Below are 20,400 nucleotides of genomic sequence, written 5' to 3'. Positions count from 1 at the left end.
TGCGTGACGCGGTCGACGAAAGGCATTTAAAAATCATTAATATTCATGTTAGGAAGTTGCCCAATCAGAGGGAGGAAATGGTAATTTATGATGGCGCACAACCAATGATATCGAAGGACTGAATAATTTGCATATTAAAGCTCAGCTGGGAGCGCTGAGAGGAGGGGAAACGCGTTCCCAAAAAGTATGGAAAGCCAGGTTAATCTAACATTTCCTGCGTTTTATATTTTTGGATAAAGCCACTCTGTAAAAGCAGCGTCGACTTAAAATGGTTTTACCAGTTCATTTTGTAATAAGATAGTGTAAAAGTTTATTTCAATTGACAGTTGATGGTTGATTTAACAATAAATGCCACTTTAATCAGAAATATTTCCGATTTTTAAAAAATCCTTTTAGGCCCTAAGTCATATCCATAGGTAGGAAAACATGCCCGCGCTTGAGGGCGCTGTGCTACAATAACTCGCACCTAAACATGTCCTCTGTTTGTGGGAAATTGTGCAACATTTTTCCAACAAAACGAACATTATTTCCCAAGTTTGCCATGTCAGCATCACCGTTAGTGTAGCGGTTGGAATATTCGCAGCCTTTTGGTAATCGTGTTTCACTTTGCCAGTTGTTAAGAAAAGGGTTGGAGCGAGTTTGAGCCATGTTTGGAAACTTGTTCGACGACAGTGGCGAATCGGGTGGCACCGCCGCAGACAAGGGGAAATCCCCTGTCGAGAAATCCGGCGGCCGACCGGGGGGAACGTCGTCGCTTCCGTGCCCGCCCGCTCCTCGCTCGAGTTGCGGTTTGTCGGGAATAGACAACAGGGGTGCAACCTGCTACATGAACGCCCTTCTACAAACGCTACTCTTGACCCCAGAATTTAGAGGTAAATATTGGGGTTTTTGGGGGGGGGGGGGAGGGGGGCGGGTTGTGGATTTAGGAAGGGGGGGGGGGGGGTTCCCCCGGCAGCGGAAGTTCTGTTGTGACCGATATGATATTTGTTCGAAGTGGCTATCGTTACGGCAGTCGTTGTTTAGCGCCCTCTACGATACTTTTTTGATACGCACGCACCTGTATATAGTTATTTGTTTCCACACGTTTTAGCGAGCAGTGCGACAGCTCAATCGACAGAGGGTAGGATTTAGCACCGCGAGGTTGCGGGTTCGAATCTCAGTTTTGCACTTGAATTTTTTTCCTTTTCTAACCTGAGGCTTTGGAGGATTTTTTTTAAAAGGGAAATAAAGTCCGAATTTCATTAACGTTCAAATTCACTTTTTTCCTTCTAATTTTATATTTTCTTGTCATGTTTTTATAAAAGTTGCAGTGTACCGTAACGATAGAAAGTGGGAAATGCGTTACGGTTGCCGTAACAATAGCCACTGCGTCAAAACTACACTGCGAATTCCTGATAAAAAAAAATGTGTTTAGAATAAACAGAAATTTCTGTTGTGACCGATATGATATTTGTTTGATAATATATAAATAAATAAATAAATAAACAGTCTTGTCCAAAATTGCAAATATACATGCCATTGCCCTAACTCTGTTGTACTGAAGTAGCAAATGAATGTTTTTAGATTTTAATTTTGAAAGTTGTTCTAATTTGTCAATTTATCTTCACTTGCAATAAAAAGATCATGAAACTGTACAGCAGGTTGTCATGAAAATTTTTTAAAACTATTTACTTTCAGAGTCCTTGTTTGCACTCGGCCCGTCAGAGCTCGGAGTTTTGACTGATCAGAATGAACCAGGAGCAAAGGTATGAGTGATGGACAAGATTTTAGATTTATTTTCAGGAAAGAAGAGGAAACTGCATATTGGCTTAGACTAGGTAAAAAAAAAATAGTTCCTGCAGGCTTTTTTTGCAAGAAATTAGAAAGTATCCTGAATCCACCAAAATCCACCAATTTTGCCATCTAAAAAATCTTGGTGTCCTGAGTCCATCAGAAACGACAAGTGAGTCCATCAGAATCCACCAGTGTAGTACATAAACCTTGTCATGTACACACCAAACATATAGCCAAGGAGTTAAACTGTTGAGATCCTGAATCCATCAAAGTCCCCAACTGCTCAATATGGAGGTATCCTAAATCCATCAGAATCCTGCAGTGCCACTAGGTTAACTGTCCTGAATCCATCAAAATCCCTCAACTTTTGCAATAATTATGGAGATATCATGAATCTGCACAAATCCTCCAAAACAGGGGTGTGGATATTGATGGATTCAGGTACGTTAGGCATGTTAGGGTTAAAAAAGGAAAGAGGCGCCCCTTTTTTGTTTTCAAGATGGCAGATTGTCCAAGATGGCGGTTGCATTCTACCATTTTCCCCACTATTTCGCCGATACTTTTATGTCCAAAGAGGCCATCACCCTTTCTACCAGATTTTGAAATTGCCTTCATAGCTACCATTTTGCAGGGAACAAATAAAACGACAAAAATGTTTTTATTCCAAATGTGATATCACAGAGATCTTGGCTTGACATTCTCTTAGAGCATCCTCTCAGCTTCTCACAATATACAATCTAGGAACACAATGAAATGACAGAACTGCCACTGTATTGTATTGTTTGTTTTTTATCTATTTATTTCATATTTTTATATCAGGTGCGGGTTATTCCCATCCAGTTGCAGAGATTGTTTGGACGTTTGTTACTTTTAGACCAGCAGAGCGCATCTACTGAAGAGCTGACCAATAGCTTTGGCTGGCAAAACAGCGAGGTCAGCAGTAATTTCAATTTAAAGGGAATATACATCATTTGCTTTTGCTGTAATTTTCAGAAATGGATGGAATTGGGGGGTTGGAAATATATAGCATATATAGTTACGCTGACTTTTTTGAGGTTTTGGGTTCGAAAATGCTATAAAAACCAAGAAAAGCAATCATTTTCCTGTAGTCTGGTTCCCTGACTCCATTGAAGAAGAAACAGAGCAGTTTACATACATTGGGGAATTGTATTTGTAAGGTCAGGGAACCAGTCTTGTACCCGTTCATATGTGTGTAATCAATTGCAAACAAGTGCGATGGTCAACTGGGGCCAGTATTTGAAAAAAACAAGCAAGTTTTTTTCCAACGCTGGTCGGCCGATCAGCGTTCGAAATTGATACAAAAATACCACTTTTCTTTAAAATGACAGTATACCAGGTGCCATGATTTTACAGGATGCTTTACACTGTCATTCACTAGCAGTCCAGCAAGGTATTTCAAAATGATTTGGTAGTTTTATTTTTTGATGTTTGCAAATGTTGTATTTTCCCTTTAAAAAAAAAATTAAGTGACAAACAAAGTTTTATTAGGTTAATTCACGGAAGTGTCACGTATTGTCTTTGTCAAAATAGTTGTCTTAGTCATTATAAATATCATTGTCATAAAAGTTTCGTTATTTTGATGATTATAAATATCATTGCCATGAAAGTGTCATTATTTGTATAATTTTCGTCAGTGTCATAATAATAGTCTTTGCCATTACAAATGTCATTGTCATAAAAACATGTCATTTTTTTTCTCCCAGGAATTTCAGCAGCACGACGTGCAGGAGCTGAATCGGATCCTCTTCAGCGCAGTCGAGGACTCCCTCATCGGTACGTCGGGCCAGAACCTGATATCGCGCCTGTACCACGGCATAAGCGTGAACAAGGTGAGTCTATCGTTGCAGTGCGTGCGCAGGTGAGGGCGCTCTTTAACCTTACAACCATTGCGAGTGAAGGCGCTTGTCCTGTACCCTGCACTGTTTTCAGCAAAGTAAAAAAAATCCTCGTCCGGGCTTTTTGAAAAGAAAAAAAAAATTATGGGAGAGGTGCCCCCCTTTTTATTTCCAAGATTGCGGAAGGATTGTTCCATCGTCTTGACATTTTACTGACATTATGTCCCATCATGTAGAGCGCTGTGGTCCAGTGGTTACGGTGTTCGACTCATGTGCCATGGTACATGAGGTCGAAATCCTGAAAGGGAACATGGTGCATGTGTTCTTGGGCAAGGCACTTTACTACAATTGCCCCTCTTCTACCCGGGAGTATAAATGGGTATCTGTGATGGTAGAGACCAGATTGTACTGATCTCGAGCTGCAGTAGAAAAATGGTCTCTTGGCCTGATAAACTGGGGTAATAATTGTGAAGCCTCTTTAAGACCTTTGGTATAAAGCACTAATTAGGCCAAAAAAAAAAGTCTCCGGTTTCTGGTATGCGCGCGCGTCGCCGTAGCCATGCGCGTCGGCAAAATGAAAAAGTTTTTTTTTCAATGAAAGATGATGTCTCAAAACCGCCAAACTCACTGCTTTGACTGGAATCCTGCTGCTGCACAATTTTAACGTGTTTTTGGATGGGGTTATGATCGAAAATAAGCTTTATGTGGCCTCTCTGGACTCCCATATATTTGCACTTAAAGTTTAAATAGTCGGGCACCATTTGCAGTCATCAGCCGACATTTGAGGCAAAAAAAATCAGGTAAAAAAAAAAAAAGCCGCGTCGCCGCACCACTTTTTGGGCAAGCTCCATACCAGAAACCGGAGACTTTTGTTTTTTTGGCCTAAGGTACCATATTATTATTATTATCAAGCTCAAGGATACAATGGATTTCAACTTGATCCATGGCTAGACTTGCCTTTTTCTAAAACAAAGATAACTTTGAATTATTCATCAACATTTGAATTATTCATCAACATTTTTGAATTTCTTTGCCCAGATTGCCTGTGAGGAATGCGGGAGAGTCAGTGAAAGAGAGGTATGGCTTCCATTGTTTTTAAATTATTCAAAACACACCTCCAGCTGATTCTTTATCCTGATTGGCTAAAACACAGTCACATGGTGTTGATGTATGCAAACACATATTGCATTATTCATCACCTAAGCCCACAACTCAATTCTGTGCTTTGCAGTTTATAACTGCAATATTTACACTAATATATTGACGCCGAAGTCGCCCTGAACCAAAATGGCATTTTGGAGCAACTCAAATCGACCAGAATAGAATTTGGTTTCAGCCAGGGGAAGTTTATGTAATTTTTTTCCATTGACTGGACTCTTGCGTCGTTTTGAGTGACAGAAACAGTCAGTCTTTCACGTGAAGTCATACCAGAAGAATTAATTTCACCAATCTGGAATTGTTTTTTCCTCCGTAAATCCAGGAGGATTCACTGGACCTAAACCTAGCCCTAGCCCTAGCCATAGTTTAGTATTGATTCCCCATCCCCCTTCCAGTGTAAACAAATATTTGATCGCATGAAAGTAGAGAATTTGAAAATTCAATTTTTCGAATTGACACAGCACTAAACCCTAGCCATAGCCCACTTTACATTTATATTTTTCCCCCGTAATCCAGGAGGATTTCCTAAACCTAACCCTAGCCATAGCGCACTCTTATGTCTAAGTTTTTTTCCCGTAACCCAGGAGGACTTCTTAGACCTAACCCTAGCTGTAGCCCACTACTCAGGCATGGAGGACAGCCTCAAGACCTGCTATGTGGACGTGGAGCGGATGGAGGGGCGTAACCAGTACCACTGCAGCAGCTGCAACAAGCTGGTGGACGCTGTCAAGGTCAGGGGTCATGTCCTTGCTAAGTAGCAAATTAAACCGCTTACTAAAAAAAATACCCCCAAAATGTCCAAGAAACAGTTACGGCAATATTCATGGCATCAGATTTTAGCTGGTAACCTGGCTAAGCAATAAGCAAGTCTTTTCTGCGCGTAACTAGGTTTGACCACAGGATGAGGATATCACTGCTTAGCTCAGATGTCTATGCTTAGCGTAAAAGTAGTTTACCGGTAAAAGTACCTCACTGACTCATTGAGGACTCACTGTCACTTGTGAGCCGGGCAGTGCTATCTTATAGGATAACATGTGACACTAATGAATGGGCTAAGTTCGGTCCATTGTGTAGACCAGATGCATGAAAAGAATTCCAGTGAATATTTATTCTCAATAGAATTTAGCAAGCGCTGGGACTAGCTTAATATGCTTACCTTGTCTTGTCATTTCTTCACAGAGCGCCAAGCTGCGATTGTTACCCCCGATCCTGACCGTGTCGCTCCTGCGGTTTAGCTTCGACTACCAGAGATGCGAACGCTACAAAGAGATCGGAAAGTACACTTTCCTGAAAGAGATCGATATGTCGCCCTACACTGAAAAGGTATGTGCATTCCAACTTTTAATTTTTAGTCAGCAGTTTGATAAAGTTTCTGTTGATGAGCCACGCCAAGGCACATTTAGCACATTTGCCACACGAGGCACATTTGCGAGGCGTTCTGGCAGAATGATACAGAACTGGGCCGAGGTTGAAATGAGGGTTTGCAGGTATTAGGAGAGAGAATAAAATTCTCCTTATAATTGCACTTTAATCGGACATTCCGTCGACAAGTTATGTCTGTTTGAAAGCTCGCATTTATTTTCACGTCAAAAAAGTGGAATACCAAGAAAAAAAGGCCATAAAAGATACAGCTGTTTTGCAGTCGTGAAATGCAAGATGCAAATTGCCCAGTTCCAGGATCATTTTGCCAGAAGGCCTCTCAGATTTGAAAACAAGCTCTTTGGTGTTATAGTTGAGCTACCTATGAGGGATACAGGTCATTACAAGTCATCACAAGCTATTCAAATGAATATGACGAAGGCATTCCTTTGTTATTAATCATCCCCTGTTGCTTGCGACTAGACTTGTGATTTACTTGTGACTGGAGTTGTGATGTACTTGTGATACATCACAAGTACCTTGACAACAAAACTGCAGTTTTGAAAATATAATTCTGAGAGTAGAATACTCTTTTCTGTAACCTTTTTTAACCTGACATTTTTTGTCGTTTATTATACAGACGGAACCCAGTGAAGACACGGTGTATGAGCTGTTCTCTGTGCTGATACACAGTGGCAGCACACACGGAGGGCACTACCACGCTTACATCAAGGACATCGACGGACTCGGCACCTGGACAACACCGGTTAGGTTCCAAAGTCTTAGTTCTTGGTTCTAAGTTCCTGTCGCCTAAGAACTGCTTTGTCTTTGGTTCTAGATTTTGTGTTTTTGCAAGTTGGCAGGTCAAGATCAGGGTATGCCTTTGGGTCCAAGCTTTCAAGAATCAGATCTGGAGCTTGTTGATACTGAGAGCTTGCTCTGGTTCTGGGTTTGGTTCTGGTTCCGGGTTTAGATCCGGGTTTAGTTTGCGGATCGGGCTTCCATTTTAACTGTAGAAATTCCTTTGGTTCTCAACTGCTAGAATTTGAGCAAGGTACTAGTTTTATTGGTTCCTTGATCTTGCTCTGCTTCTGTTTATCGTTCTAAATCAGGATTAAGGTTCTCGTTCTTTAGTTCTGGATTAGGTTGTAGTTTTGGCTTTTGCTCATGCTTCGGTTCTCATCTGCCAAAATCTAGATCAGGTACTACTTGTATTTGAACCAAAAGTTTGTTTTGTACAAGATTTTGTTCTAGTTCAGGGGAAGGGTTCTAACTTAACTCTTGGAGTTTTCGATCAAGCTTTGGTTATCGGCTCTTACTTTGGTTCTAAGTTGCAAAAATCTGGATCTTTTTTGTCCGAACTCCAAGGAGAAGGAGATAATCCGTCTGCCGAGCAGGCCCTTGCCCTCGTCGGAGGGCAAAGTGGACCTGATTGAGCTGAGCTCTCCTGGGGAGTTGCTGGCCGCTATACTGAGGAAACGCGGCGGCCTTGGCTGCACGATGCCCATTGATAAACTCTGCCAGGTGAGAAAGTCAATACTGGAAGGCAAAAAAAAACTAGTACCATTTGAACCAGATCGCGCCGGAGGCAGTGTATACACGCAAACATTTTCAAAAAGTCAGATCAGTTGACTGAAAAACGACAGAGGCCGGAAAATATCTGTCAGCGAGCCACTATGTATATGTACATATTTATACATATATACTTCATTTTTTTTTCCCAAAATTTTAAATAGCTTTGATTGCATGGAACATGACTTATGTTTTAATTCAAATTTTATTAGAGGAATATATTGCTAGGTACGTGTACATATTTAGAGATGTAAAATAATTTCATTCAAAATTTTTAAGTAGTTTTCCATGTGTGAAATTGGATTGTGTAGGCCCTCAGTGAAGAGACCGGTGTTTCCTGGAACAAGAGATTCAAGAAAAAAATTGGTACCGTTACCAAGGTGAGTTGAAATTTCAAATTTGATCGTTAAGTCCAGTTTTATCCCAAACTGCAGTTTTAACCGTGAGGCTAGAAAAATGACTCGCCTTGGTTCTTCCTTTTTTTTCTCAGTTTGTCAAAGCTCACGAGGAAATGTTCACCTATGATCCCCGCACGAACTCAGTGTCGGTCACGCAATCGTTGCAGAGTCTTCCTGTTGCCATGGCAATTGGTGAACTGAGCCTCTCCGACCGAACAGTATCCAAAAGCGAACCCTGTCTCACCTCGTCCAAACGCGCCGATGTCGACGAGACGTCTTCGATGGAATCAAGCCTCCAACCAAGTGAGTCCCCGCCCACGCAAGGCACCCATGGGAGGGGAGATAGTGACATACCAGCTACAACTGAGGTTGTAGAGGGTGACACACACAGTGGGGGAACTGTGGACATCAGCAGTGACAAGGCCCCCTCCCCCTCGGCATATAAAACAAGCCAGAACCAACCTGGAGTAGAAACACAAAGGGATCCTGTAAAAGAAACCCACGAAAGTTCCCCCAAAGGCTCAGGAACTGGACAAGGGGATGGTGTGATGCAAAACAACCATCACCAGGTCTTACAAGAGGCTGAAACTGACACTCGGGGAAGTAGCATCGGTCTTACGGAAGCATGCGGAGACTGCAAACCTGGCTTCCCCCAAAAGAAGGTAGAGAACGACAGATCCGCAGACCCAGCACCACATGCCTCCTGTCACTGTCAGAATGACCAGTGCAAGGCCCAAGACAAAGACTGTTGGTTTGACTTCAACGATTCCAGAGTCTTCTCCATCGACGAAAGCTCGGAGCTCACGAGGCAGTTCGCTGGACGGGAGAGCGCGTACATGCTGTTTTACAGACGGAAATCGATGGCAAGATCTAAAAAGGGTAATTTTTTTTTTCTTTGGAAGTTGTTCTGAAACAAGATGACCAAAAAAATGGCATTCTTTCGCATAAGTTTACCAGTGGTAACTTAAATCTGGTCAAATTGGGCGTAAAGGCCAAAATATGAACATTTGTACACAAAATTCGCCAGAATGATTAATCATCTTTCAAAGCTTAAATCATAAAAGTAAATCTCTGTTTAGCTTGCTGGTTTATAAAAGAAAACAAAATTCTGCATTTCAGCTGAAGCGGACCCATGCCGCGATATGCCGGAGTGGTTAGTCAAGGAACTCACCGAGGCCAACGAACAACTGGCAAAACAGAGGTAGTTAATAATGTCTTTGTCACTCTCATTGTTTGTCTGTTGCAGTATAAAACTAGGAAAGCATGGGGTTTGTGTCCTTGGGCAAAACACTTTACTGCAATTACTCTTTTCTCTTCAGAACTTATAGATATCCTCATGGATTGATTTGTAAGCATTAGCGCAGTCTTTCTTTCACAATCTTTTTTTATGAATCTGATAATTTCTGTGCTGGTTGTCCATAGGCAATACACTTTACAACAATTGGTTCTCTCAACCCATTTCTTAACAAATGGGTACCACTTCTAAAGGGAGAATTGCATATATTGCTTACTTTTCCATCCATTACTAAAGGTGGGAATCTTGGGGGGGGGGGGGGGAAGACATTCCTGTTTACTCAAATTTTCTACCGAACTGGACCTCTTACATGAAAAATAAGAAAAGAAAAACAATCGACTGGTGTTGCTTGTTCCTAGGGAAGAATATGACCGACTCACCAACGCCATAGGTCTAACCCTGTTGGAGAGTGAACACTACGAGTACAAGTCTGGCACCCTTCACAGGAAACCGGTCGACGGGGAACCAGTTACCCTCACTCTGGACCGGAGACGATCAGTGGCCGACCTGAAGATGGAAATCATTGAGGTAGGGAAGATAGGAGGAACCGGTCCAAGTTTTGTGAGTGGTATCGTGATTTCTCTAAGCCATTACTTTTCTTGTTAACAGCTTTTTGTTCTTCGAAGCTGCATAAAGTTGGCTATAGGCAATTGCCTGTTACTTAACTTGAGACGTAAGCACTTGTGAGAACTTGTGAGGACTTATGTGGACTTGTGAGGACTAGTGAGAATCTGTGAGGACTTGTTTGGACTTATGAGGGCCCTTGCGGACTAATGAGGACTTGAGGACCTGTTTGTGAGGATGTGTGGGGGCTTACGATGACTTGTGATGACGTATGAGGGCCTTTGGGGACTGGTGATAACTTGTGATTGACTTGTGTGGACTTGCAAAGACTTGTGAGGACTTGTGAGGACTTGTGAGGACCTTTGCAGCCAAGTCATGGACTTGTGAGGACTAGTGATGACTAATGAGGTCCTGTGAGGACTTGTGATTGACTTGCAAAGAATTACAAGGACTTACGAGGACTTGTCAGGACTTGTGAAGCCAACTGATGGAAATCTGAGGACTTGTGATGACTTCTGAGGGCCTGTGAGGACTTGTGAGGACTTATGAGGACTTATGAGATCTTTTGAGAACTTGTGAGGACTTTAGAGGACTTGAGAGGGCCTGTGAGGACTTGTGATGACTTATGTGTGACTTGCGAAGACTTGAAAAGACTTGCAAAGACTTGTGAGGACTTGTGTGGACTTGTGAATCCAAGTGATGGACTTGTGACAAATTGTGATGGCTTGTGATGGACTTTCAACTACTTGTGAAAACTTGCAAAGACTTGTGAGGACTTGTGAAGGACCTGACTTATATTATGAAGTTGCCATTCCCGTTAGAGTTTGTGGTGAGATTTTAGAATAACATTCTCGTCATCTCATTTGCACAGATACTAGGTGATGCTGCACTGAACGGCATGTCAGCCAAGAGCCTACATTTGCATACGGCCCAAGAGCTGCCAGCTGGTTTGCACCTGTACGATTGCATATCAGGTGATTATTCATTCATGTAGTCATTTGGCATGCAGCTTGCTTATTTGAATGTTTGCATATTCATGAGAATCACAGTTAATCTGGGAGAACCGAGTTGATTTGTAGCAGTTGAAATGTAATGCTCAATTTTGAGTCGCCAGCCGGTTTGCACCTGTACAACTGCATATCAGGTGATTATTTATTCATAAAGTTATTTGCATGCAGCCTGCTTATTAGAATGTCTGCATATTCATGAGAATCACAGTTAATCTGGGAGAACCGAGTTGATTTGTAGCAGTTGAAATTTAATTTCCTCGATTTTGATGAATGGTTTGCAATTGTTTGTAATTTGTAAATTGTTTTTTTCTAATTGCAATGAACTTTGTGCACTGTTTTGCGACTTGTGTTTTTGGATTTCTTTTTTCCTTCAGAAAGTGACTCGGCCATCCTGCAGGATCTTGAGCTTACCGACGGGTCCATCCTCTTCCTCTGGGACGGCAACAAGGTCGACGGCATGCCCATGAAGACCGGCGCGGCCTGCGTGCCGGTCCTGATCCACCTGACCTACGCCGTGACGCGCGACAACCGCGAGACCGGGGAGACCTCGCGGGGTTTTGCCAGGGACCTGACGCTGGGGGAGCTGCGGGCCCAGGTCAGCGTGCAGTCGGAGATTCCCCTGGGCCTGCTGCGGATGAGCAGGGTGGTGTCGGAGGAGGCGGTGGTTGTCAGGGAAGAAGATGACGGCAAGACTGTGGAGGAGATGGGAATGAGAGACGGGGACAAGATCATCGCCGAGTACAAGAGGAAAGGGTGGGTGCCGTCAACTAACCCTAACCTTACTGAATCCAACAGGATCCAACGATATCATATTCCCGTTGGAGCCTGTTGGATTGAGCAGTAAACCCTGTGTGTACAATCCTGATGCAAAATGTTGGATTCAGCAGGCAACTGATCATGAACCGCATTATAACGCCATGTTGGACTCCATTGGATTCAGCAGACAACTGATGGTGATGCAGACTTTGCGGCACTCGGATGTAGACCAGGTCATTGGAGAGCCCTTGTTTAAAAAACAATTACAAGAAATAGAATTCCCTTTGATCATGTGGTGTTTTTGTGTTTGTTTCTTTGACAGGAAAGCTTCATCTCTGGCGGCTAACGAGGCTTTGCGTCATAGCAGGCTTGTGTGTTTGACGGTGGAGAACCGTTGCGCAGCCGTGGCTCAGGCAACAGATTGGCCATTAATGCAAGTGGAGATCGACAAAGATGTGGTAAAACATATTTTTTAAAGTTCCTCACTCTGTTGTTTTTTGTTGCCCCTGTTTCCAAAGGGCCAGCCAGTAGTCCTCTTCGCACCTATCTCACTGATTGACTGACTCACCGACAGACTGTCCTTGTGACTTAAACTTGTTGATGGTCTGGACACTTGTGCCCTTAAGCAAGGCACTTTACCATTATTGCTTCGTCCTTCGGATGGGACGTAAAGCCGTAGGTGTGTTGTGTAATGCAATGCATGTAAAAGAACCCAGTAACGCTTTTGGCTAAGAGAAGGGGGTTTGCCCTGGTGTTTCTGGCCTCCTGTTAAAACTCCCTTGCGGAGTCCTTAGGAGAAGAACCAACCAAGATACCAAGAATTAAGTCGGGCAGTGCTGTAATATAGGATTACCCCATAACACCAATGAATGGGCTAAATCTTGTCCATTGTGTACACAGATACCAATGTGATACAAAATACCAATGAATAGCCATTCTGTTATACTATTTTTTCTTTTCTGAAAAACAATTTTGCTTAGCAATTTTCTTTTCTGATTATTTTGTTGTCCCAATCCATATCCAGACAGTTTCTGAGCTGAAGTCCGTCATCATGTCCAGCCTCAAAGAATCAGGGAGTCAACAACTTGATGCACAGCGTCGTCTCAGAGTTAACGTGTACGGTGGGGTCCTTCAGCCTCCGCGTAAGTAGCATGTAGCTACTCTTCCCCCCACCAAATGCCTATGACCCACCCACAAGACAACCACAATACAGACCATCTCAGCTGCCTGGGGAGTGTACAGCTCTATAATGCTAAATCAACCACACTAACCATCTCTGCCCTCACAGGTACCCTGGGTGGGGAGAGGCCATGAATGACAAAGTGCCTTGCCCAAGGGCACACGCACCAAACTTTGGGCATTACAGGGCCAAGGTCCCATATTTTCAGTGTTTGCTTTGTAAATTACAGTTATATTTTTTTTCTGCTTGTAGTTCATGAGAATCTGAAGATCGCAGAGGTGGGAATCAAAGCAGGAGTGGAGGTCGTCGTTGAGCCTGGCGAGCCGCCCAAAGAAAAAGAGGTTGCCAAGTTTTCATTTCCTCGAGACCAGTTCTCAAGAATTCCTCAATAAATTTTCTGTCATCATCGACCTCATTTATCAGCCACTGACAGAGAGCCTATTTTTTTTCAATCTTCTCTGAAACAAAAGCCTTTACTTACAAGAGCAAAGATTCAATTCATTGGTCCCTGCCTGTTACTCCCTGTACTGGCCTTAACCATCCTGCCTGTTACTCCCTGTACCACCCCAAACCACCCTGCCTGTTACTCCCTGTACCACCCCAAACCACCCTGCCTGTTACTCCCTGTACTGCCTCAAACCACTCTGCCTAGTACTCCCTGTACCGCCCCAAACCACCCTGCCTGTTACTCCCTGTACCGCCCCAAACCACCCTGCCTGTAACTCCCTGTACCGCCCCAAACCACCCTGCCTGTTACTCCCTGTACCACCCCAAACCACCCAGCCTGTTACTCCCTGTACTGCCCCAAACCACCCTGCCTGTTACTCCCTGTACCGCCTCAAACCACCCTGCCTGTTAGTCCCTGTACCGTCCCAAACCACCCTGCCTGTTACTCCCTGTACCGCCTCAAACCACCACATCGATGGTTTTTGTGGATTTATCAGGAAATAAATACAACGTATTACAATATAGTACATGCTCTGATGGGTTGATCTTGTGTTTTGGTTTCAAAATTTTGATAAACTGAAATTTTGATTGCAGATTACAGTCAGCTTTGCTGTTTGTTGTGGCGGAGTTCAGAAAAACCACCATGAAACAACCGTTGACAAGAATTCAACTGTGCAAGAGGTACAAATGCTTGTCTGTTCCATTTATTACGAGTTCTCCTTTTGTTTTCTTGATCCTGATCCCCTTTAATTAAAAAAACAAAAACAAAAAGAAAAACAATAAAAAGATCGAGTGTATTAAAGTTGGTCACAGGGCGCATAAAACTCTGTTCAATTGATTCAGAATGCCCAAAAAAAGTTAATAGAATTGGCTGTAGTGGTGACATGATGGAAATGAAAAATCCACTTTGGCAATTTGCTTGGAGACTTGACTAATTACCTACGTATGTATCATGAAAGTATGTGCAATAAGGCACCAGACTAGTGGTATATCCTGCAGACGGACTGAGAGTTTCATTAAAAGAGTCCAAATTTGATGCTTCACAGAGTTTTCTGTTCCTGTCAATTTGTTCATGTTTAGACTCTAGAGCTGATGGCGGGCTTAGCCGGGGTGACGGGGGACCAGTGGCACCTCCGGAAGAGCAACTGGTGTGGGGAGGCGGCGGAGTTTCTCCAAGACCCTGTAAGTTGGCCGCTTCTCGTGGGATCTGAAACCCACGACCTCGGATTACGTCTTTGTGATATTGTTCTTCCTTCTTGTTCTGTTCATGAACCTTTGAGTCCCCCACTGCTCTCATGCACAACGTGGCACTCGCAATGCCGAAGCCAAGTAATTTGTATGTAGCCACCGATATTTCATAGCTGAATGTCTGGTTTTTATCCCCCTGGCTTTCAAGCCACTCAGACAGGGAAAAGGGAAAAGGAACACACGAAAATCCTCGATTTACACCATAAAGAAACGTGCTAGGGTCTGCGTGTTCCATTTCACCGTAAAGTTCAGGCATCAATCTCAACCAGACTTGAAAGGTGGTCTGTGGAGAGAACGCCTATGTCAAAAATCTTTTCCAATATGGACATTTACGAGGTCTCTGGAGAGATACTAATGACTCCAACATAATGTTAGTCCCGTGTCTCACCCAAACTCTACATTCAACCCAAACTCCCCATTCAATTACTGGTACCTGCAGGTTGGACAATCAAGGCTGTCACTGACAATTGTCCTTACTAACTGCCTGTACATGTACATGTATACAAACTGCCAGGATGCCAGGGGAATTGCCCAAGTTTTGCTTGCAGTATTTTTTTTCTTCATCTTGGCACAGGGAGTAACTTTGGACCAAGAGGGCGTCCAACATGGTGGCTTGTTGCTCCTTGAGGAAGGCCGCTTGCCCCCCAGGGGTTTTATCCGTCTCCCCGTCTGGCTTTACCCCTCCCCGGACAGGGGAGCGGCCACGCCCCCTAACGCCCAGGGGGAGATGCTGCAGTGGATCCACGGCCACATCATGAGTAAGTCTTGATGCATTTTTCGAAATCACGGCTTCATTGTCAGCATTGACAGCCAAAGCCAGAATGAAGGCAATATTTCGTTTTTTTTTTAGATCTCGTCTCCCAAAAGTCCAATCCGGACGAAAGTGACAACTCCGACCAAGACCCCCTTCAGTCCCAGCATGCCTTGCTGGGCAACGTGGAGCTTTCCCAGGATGCCACGCTGACGGACCTCAAGAATCAGATCCAGACGTTGCCTCCGATGGCCGAGGTCGCCCTGGCCGGTCCCGGGTTCCTGCGATTGAGACTTGTGGAGGAGGGCATTCTGGGAAGGGTTCTGCGCGACGACAAGCAGACATTGAGGTTAGATGGTCAGCCGCTGATTCAGGGGGGGGGGGGGGGCAATGTGAGTCAAAGCAAGCCCCTCCCACCCCCCTGGTTGAAACCCCCCAAAAAGAAATTATAACAATTCTGTTAATAATAATTTCCAATATGTCAACCTGTCTGCGACACTTGGACACAGAGGTGTACCATCGGGGGTAAGGGTGTTATTTTGTCACTATTTTGTCACTATTGTGCGATAGTGTGCATGATCATCAAATTTGAACTCTGTTGGAAGATGATACCAGCCTCCCCCCTCCTTCCCCCCACCCCCCACCCCACTGTTTGAAGTTATGGATACCAAGTGTCCGCAGAATAAAAAAAATCTGTCTAAATTTCGGCACTGTTTTGCTGATTTAAAAAAACCTGACAGGCCTGACGTGGCTATGTATGCGGCTAAATCCGCATGGTTTTGTGTCAGTGTGTTACCGAAAGTCATAGACTTAGTATAACAGAACCCAATGTTGGCATGTTCGTCGTACCCAACTTTTTAGGTGTATTGAGCCCTTGTGCGGCCGGGTGCTTACGTCCTGTGTCTTACAAAATCCTTCAAATCCATGGAATTGGTCCCTATTCCGATGGTTGGGTCTGTTGCAAATGAAACAGCTTTTTTATATCTTCTGGGTTTTCACTTGCAGGAGGTCAAAGGTCACAAGTGCATCTCACATCGCTGCTCAGATACTTCAAGACGAAGAGAATCTCAGGTTAGGAGTGATTATTGATAAATATTGATCAAATTGTGCAAATTATTGATCAAATACTGTGAATCAAACCCGCAACTAAGCATAGCTCAATGATCCAGCTTTAATCAGTTTTCTTCATTTGTTCTTCATTAGTAAATTTCCTTTCTGTCCCTGAATTCTTTTAATATTTAGTTCGAGTGCAATAGTCTTAAACATTTGCCAAAGAATACCGGAAACCCGCAGCTACGCCGGCGACGAGGAGCTGATATGGGACACGGCCAAGGCGGCCACAGCGCAGAGCCTTCGGCAGGTCATCGCGGACCGACTGCTCCTACCAGTGGAGCAAATCGCGATTGCGAAACACCTCCGCCAGAAGTTTGAGTGGTTGCCGATAAAGGACCAAGTGACAGTGAGTTGTTTAGCTTAGAAAAAATCTGCTAAGGAGCATCGTGTGACCAGCTAAAACGTAATGGGATTTGTATTGCTTGTGACTGACTCCCAGTAGACTTATGCTGAGCAAAATAATTTGCTTAGTATAAAACAAAATTTCCAGAGATGTTAGGTTACCAACCAAAGTGTCATGTGATGCATATTATCCGTAACTTGTTCCCAGTTCATTAGCGCTTAGCAAGCAAATTTGAAACCCCTTCAGAACAAAATGTTGCAACCTGATGCCACTTCAGCGGTCTATGGAGAGTCAGAAAAAAATATTTCCTAACAATATTTGAAATGCTTGTCAGTCCCAGATTCATGTCTTAAAATCATTTTTGCAATGACTGAATTTCATTAAGATGATATATGAAGAAAAACATGGTGTCAGAATGCATTGTTTTCCCTCGCTTCCTTCAAATTTTTCTTCCACTCAAAAAGCCATTATAAGTAAATAATTTCCTAGTCATTGCTTATGAAAAGTTTAAAAATTTACTGATTTGTACCAGGCCAACTGAGAAACTAAAAAGACAATCGCCACATTTGTAGACTAAAAAACAAAATTGGATTCATGATTTTTGTTTTTGTATTTTAGGAGAGCAAAACTGGTAAGGGGAGAGGCAAGAGGAAAGGAGGGGGCGGGGCCAAGCCCAAAGTCAGCCTGAAACAACCCCCATACAGTCTGAAGGACGGAGATACAATAGGTGTCAAGGTATGAAAATGTTCTCAATAAAATCCTTGATTCTCTGGGATTTTTTTTTTGGGGGGGGGGTCGGGTGCGTCCTTGTTTATTCAGCAAACAAAAAAAGTGAGTTTAGCTGTGTTGCGGTCGAGTTACTTGTGCGATGGATCACAAGTCATCACAAGATCATCACAAGTCCATCACAAGTTTGTCACAAGTCCATCACAAGTCCATCACAAGTCTGTCACAAGTCCATCACAAGTCCATCACAAGTCCTCCAGTCCCATGTCAACTCCCAAGCTATTCAAATGAACCGTGACGAGGGCATGTCTGCCTATTAATTGCGACCAGACTTTGTGAATTGACTTGTGATGGTCTTGTGACCAGGCTTGTGATGTACTTGTGACTAATCTTGTGATGTTCTTACGATCCATCACAAGCACGTGTACATTTACTACAACACTGGGTGGAAGCATTATATTCAGTGGTGATACCTTTTTTTTCTCTTCGTATCATTGTCTGCAGGACTTGAGGTTTGATCCTGTAAACCAAGACGACTTCACGACAGAGGAAGACCTTGCAGGGAAGAGGCGGCTAGAGACAGAAGCTGAAGAAAAGAGAAAAAGGTAAAAACACAGCAAGCACAGTGGCTGAGTGGCTAAGACGTCTGCACTAGTATTCTGAGGGTTATGGTTCGAGTCCCTCCCAAGCTTCTGAATTTCATTATAACAAGCACTCAGACTGCACCGAGTATACAGTGCTATAAAATATAATGAGCACAACCAAGGATAGCCCATTAATACCTGTACTACATTGTATTACATTGTATTACATTGTATTACATTGTATTACATTGTATTACATTGTATTACATTGTATTACATTGTATTACATTGTATTACATTGTATTACATTGTATTACATTGTATTACATTGTATTACATTGTATTACATTGTATTACATTGTGTTAATTCCTTAAGGTATCTATAAAACCATAGAGTGCTTGGGCGGTTTCGGGCTCCACAGTGGCTTAACCTCTCTCTTATTGAAATGTTGTTTTGTTAACTCTGCCAAATGGAGGTGCTGCCCTCACGGGTTTTTGATTTCTTGACAGACGACAAGAATTAAAGGAGAACAATGCAGCCTGGGCATTTGAAGGGCGTCGACCCAAGAAGCCGGAGGTGGGGCTGACCATCCGTGTAGCGGACTTCAGATGACGGCCTTTGTATGTGCGTGAACCAACGGGGGCGCTATTCAGTATTAAAAGTTACGTTCCCTGTGCTGTTTTTGAGTTTCATCGTGGAAAAAAGTAGATTGCTTTTTCCAATGTGCTATTTTGTAGCAATTAAAAGTTAATCACTTTTGAATGAGACATTTACTACACACACAAAAATCAGCCAACGATTAGTTACTTAAGTTTCAAATTACTGTTTTGAATTGGTTCAAGCCAAAAATTCCGTTTTTACGGGGAAGGCTGGTTCCCACACCACAATCAGTATTGATAATGTATGGACTGGGAACCAGTCTGCTGGCAATGTGGATCCTTTGTGCCCAAAACAAAACCCTTTTTTTTTTAGAGGGTTGCAGATGTAAAAAAAAAAATGGGAAAAAAATGAGCTTTTTTGGTTTGGAATAAAACATACGAGTTGTAAAGTTAGTAATAGAAAGAAATCAATTTGTTTAGGAGCATGAGAAACACAGACTTTAATCAGTGTGCAACCATAGGTGTTGCCAGAACGCCTGGTAGGGTTGTAGGCGATCGTAAATTGGGGATAAAACACAAAAGAAAGTAACATAGGGGTGGGGGCTGGGCATGATCTAACAATAGAGGGGGCTGTTCAAGAAGGATACGTCTGGACACCCAATGACACTGGATGTTGTTGTTTATGCTAGACTTTGTTTTGACCGTTAATTACATTATTTTACGAACAAGAATGACAAGTTGGCCAAAAGTGACAAATGGAAGTGTTACTTCACCCCCCACCCCAAAAAAATGCCCCCTCTAGTGACACAAATTGTGTTCATGCACTTAACAAAGTAAGCTGTAATTTCCTATCAACAAAAATCAAAGTAAAATTTCAGTGTTTTTTTTTGTTTTTTGGATAGCTGTATACATTTAGGTTATAATAATAATAATAATTTTTTTTGGGGGTGGGGGAGGGGAGGATGGGGTTTTAAATAATGGCCGACTGTTAAAGCTTCATTTTAACATGCTAGTAAAAACTAGTCCTGTCTTTATACACTACATATTTTTTATTTATAGAAAAGTGCCTTACAAAACTACATGGTTCTTCGAGAATGGAAAGGGGAGGAGCCAAGGGATTTAATTGTTAGCCCCTTAAAGACAATGGACAGACACCTGCAATCACAAAGGCAATCTAGAAAATAATGTCTACTTTTGTTCTTAAATAAAATCTTATAAATGAAGAGTTGATTTCCAAAACGTGATATATCCATTTGAAAAAAAAGTTGAAAATGTGTATGTTTTATGTCAAAGTTTTATGACTAAAAGCAATATAACCAACCGTTTCTAAACTCCATTTTTGGCTCTGTTATTTTCTTAAATTGTGTTAAATTATGATAAAACCTATCGGAACTGACATTGGGCACCCAGGAGAGAGCGGGAATCTAAAAGGGAACAAAATGGTGTTCATCACGTTTTGGGGAAAAAAAACTTGTCAAATCTAACGTCTTCCGTTCTTCAGCATTTGTAAGAGAATAGGTCATAAGTCGGGCTTTATTCATAATCATTGATTAAAACATCCAGTACTATTATTTTGTGGTTTATTATGTGAACCCCAGAAATTGTTTGAATAAATCCTCAGTGAATAATCTCCATTCTGTGTATTGTTTTTTTTTAACTACCAGGGGC

General features: G+C 42.7%; 1 protein-coding gene across 1 annotated transcript; it reads left to right on the top strand.

The window, feature by feature from the left end:
- Positions 1 to 434: 434 nt before the first annotated feature.
- On the top strand, positions 435 to 20,366 carry LOC119719488 (ubiquitin carboxyl-terminal hydrolase 40-like). Its single transcript, XM_038188965.1, has 27 exons — positions 435 to 872; positions 1,678 to 1,745; positions 2,593 to 2,706; positions 3,498 to 3,623; positions 4,668 to 4,706; positions 5,372 to 5,518; positions 5,967 to 6,110; positions 6,787 to 6,912; positions 7,515 to 7,670; positions 8,030 to 8,098; positions 8,209 to 8,995; positions 9,236 to 9,317; positions 9,770 to 9,938; positions 10,846 to 10,948; positions 11,359 to 11,737; positions 12,063 to 12,198; positions 12,765 to 12,882; positions 13,173 to 13,261; positions 13,962 to 14,048; positions 14,448 to 14,549; positions 15,190 to 15,373; positions 15,466 to 15,715; positions 16,372 to 16,437; positions 16,609 to 16,825; positions 17,441 to 17,557; positions 18,053 to 18,153; positions 18,643 to 20,366. Exons 1-27 carry the CDS (start codon positions 647 to 649, stop codon positions 18,743 to 18,745), a joined length of 4,305 nt encoding a protein of 1,434 aa, XP_038044893.1. The 5' UTR covers positions 435 to 646; the 3' UTR covers positions 18,746 to 20,366.
- The last annotated feature ends 34 nt before the right edge of the window (positions 20,367 to 20,400 follow it).

The sequence above is a fragment of the Patiria miniata genome, unplaced genomic scaffold, assembly GCF_015706575.1.
Source record: "Patiria miniata isolate m_02_andy unplaced genomic scaffold, ASM1570657v1 HiC_scaffold_8, whole genome shotgun sequence".
NCBI lineage: Eukaryota > Metazoa > Echinodermata > Asteroidea > Valvatida > Asterinidae > Patiria > Patiria miniata.
Note: the sequence above shows the minus strand (reverse complement) of the source record. Positions and strands in the feature narration are given on the sequence as shown.